This window comes from Nicotiana attenuata, chromosome 3 (assembly GCF_001879085.1).
Source record: "Nicotiana attenuata strain UT chromosome 3, NIATTr2, whole genome shotgun sequence".
Lineage (NCBI taxonomy): Eukaryota > Viridiplantae > Streptophyta > Magnoliopsida > Solanales > Solanaceae > Nicotiana > Nicotiana attenuata.
The window spans coordinates 49,314,664-49,317,412 of record NC_031991.1 but is presented as its reverse complement, the minus strand read 5'-3'; the positions used below and the strand labels follow the sequence as shown (position 1 = coordinate 49,317,412).

At 47.8% G+C, this 2,749-nt stretch overlaps 1 protein-coding gene across 1 annotated transcript; it reads right to left on the bottom strand.

Annotated features, from left to right (window-relative positions):
• Positions 1,616–2,528, bottom strand: LOC109224349. The gene is made up of 2 exons (XM_019388934.1): positions 2,233–2,528; positions 1,616–2,006 (listed from the first exon to the last, which is right to left on the bottom strand). The coding sequence occupies exons 1-2, from the start codon at positions 2,526–2,528 to the stop codon at positions 1,616–1,618; spliced, it is 687 nt and encodes a 228-aa protein (XP_019244479.1).

Here is a 2,749-nt window from a genome sequence, read left to right as displayed (position 1 = left end):
GTAATAAAGGGGACATGCGTGCTACTAAGACTATCGGTGAGCAACTAAAAACAACCCACTAACCTTCTACCTTAATCCTCGACCTCCACACCTTCCTATCAAGGGTCATGTCCTCAGTAAGCTGAAGCAGCGCCATGTCCAGTCTAATCACCTCTCTCCAGTACTTCTTAGGCCTACCTCGACCTCTTCTCAAACTCGCCATGGCCAACCTCTCACAACTCCTAACAGGGGCATCAATGCTTCTTTTCTTAACATGTCTAAACCATCTCAGCCTCGACTCCCGCATCTTGTCCTCCACGGAAGCTACTCCCACTCTGTCTCGGATAAGTTCATTCTTAATCTTATGTCTCCTGGTACACCCACACATCCATCTCAACATCCTCATCTCTGCTACTTTCATCTTCTGCACGTGGGAGTTCTTGACTGGCCAACACTCAGCCCCATACAGCATAGTCGGTTGAACCACCACTCTATAAAACTTGCCCTTATATCTTGGCGGCACGTTCTTATCACAAAAAACACCGGAAGCGATCCTCCTCTTCATCCATCCCGCTCCGATGCGATGTGCGACATCTTCATCAATCTCCCCGTTACCTTGGAAATAGACCCGAGATACTTAAAGCTCGCTTTCTTGGGGATAACTTGAGCATCAAGCTTTACCTCTACGTCTGCTTCATGGGTCCCGTCACAGAATTTGCACTCCAAGTATTCTGTTTTGGTTCTACTCAATTTGAAACCTTTAGACTCCAAGGTCTGTCTCCAAACCTCCAACCTCGCGTTAACTCCGCTTCGCATCTCTTCAATCAACACTATATCATTGGCAAATAGCATGCACCAAGGCACCTCCCCTTGGATGTGTCGCTACAGTACATCCATCACTAAGGCTAATAAAACGGGCTAAGAGTCGATCCCTGGTGCAACCCCATCACCACTGGGAAATGCTCCGAGTCACTACCCACAGTCCTCACCCGAGTTTTAGCATCTTCATACATATCCTTAATCACCCTAATGTACGCTACCGGAACACCACTAGCCTCTAAATACCTCCACAGGATCTCCCTCGGGACTTTATCGTACGCTTTCTCAAGGTCAATAAACACCAAATGCAAGTCCTTCTTCCTCTCCCTGTACGGCTCCACTAATCTCCTAACCAGATGAATCGCTTCCATAGTCGAACGTCCCGGCATGAATCCAAACTGATTCTCGGAAATAGACACACACCTCCTCACCCTGGCCTCCACCAGCCTCTCCCAAACCTTCATAGTGTGACTCAAGAGCTTGATACCCCTATAATTGTTGCAATTTTGGATATCACCCTTGTTCTTGTAAAGCGGAACTATCGTACTCCACCTCTATTCTTCGGGCATCTTCTTCGTCTTAAAAATAACATTAAACAGCCTAGTGAGCCACTCCAAACTTGCTCTCCCCGTGCTCTTCGAGAACTCCACCGGGATTTCGTCTGGTCCCTACACATCTTACGCATCGCCCCTTCCACCTCCTCTAATGTAATCTGCCTACAGTACCCAAAATACCGCTGACTCTCGGAGTGCTCCAACTTACCCAGCACAATGCGTCCATCCCTCTCCTCGTTCAACAGTTTATCGAAGTATGTCTGCTATCTTCCCCTAATAAGTGCCTCGTCCATCAATACTTTTCCATCCTCGTCCTTGATGTACTTGACTTGGTCTAAGTCACGGGCCTTCCTCTCCCTCACCTTGGCCAACCAGTACAGCTTCTTGTCCCTGCCTTTGCCCCCGAACTCCTCGTACAAACGAGCAAACGCCGCATTTTTAGCCGTCGTAACTGCTAACTTTGCCTCTTTCTTTGCCTTTCTGTAACACTCCCGATAAGTCCTTTTTTCCTCTTCGTTTGTACTCTCTACTAGCTTCAAATAAGCAGCTTTCTTAGTTTCCACTTTACCTTGGACCTCTCCATTCCACCACCAGTCCCCTCTATGACCCCCGAGAGAGCCCTTCGTGGCCCGTAAGACCTCTCTAGAAGCTACCCTAATGCAATTCGCAGTCGTGAACCACATACTAGATGCGTCACCCTACTCATCCAGGCCTCCATAGCCAACAACTTCTCCCCTAACTCCTAAGCTTTGTCCTTGGTCAAGTTACCCCACTTCATCTTAGGTTGCCTGCACACCGCCCTCTTCCTCCTACTCCTCTTGATCTCCAGGTCCATAACTAGGAGCCTATGTAGGGTCGTGAGGTGCTCACTTGGGATGACCTTGTAATCAGTGCACAGACTTTATCACATTTCCTGTAGAGAAGATAATCAATCAGAGTCTTACCCATTGAATTCCGAAAAGTTACCAGGTGCTCTTCCCTCTTCGGAATACTCGAGTTAGCTATAATCAAATCAAAATCCCTAGCAAAATCCAACAGTGAATTACCTCCCTCATTCCTATCCCCAAAACCGAACCCGCCATGCACATCATCACAACCCCTAGCACTAGCCCCAATATGGCCATTGAAATCTCCGCCAATGAACAGCTTCTCTGTGTGCGAGATACTACGCACCATCTCATCCAAATCCTCTCAGAATCGCTTCTTGACCTCCTGGTCCAAACCTACGTGAGGAGCGTATGCACTAATCACGTTTACAGTAAACCCACTAACTACAAGCTTAATACTCATCAACCTATCATTTACACTCCTAACCTCGACCACGAGCTCCCTGAGGTCCCTGTCTACTAAATTCCTACCCCATTCTTACCCCCAACGCTTCCTGAGTACCATAGTTT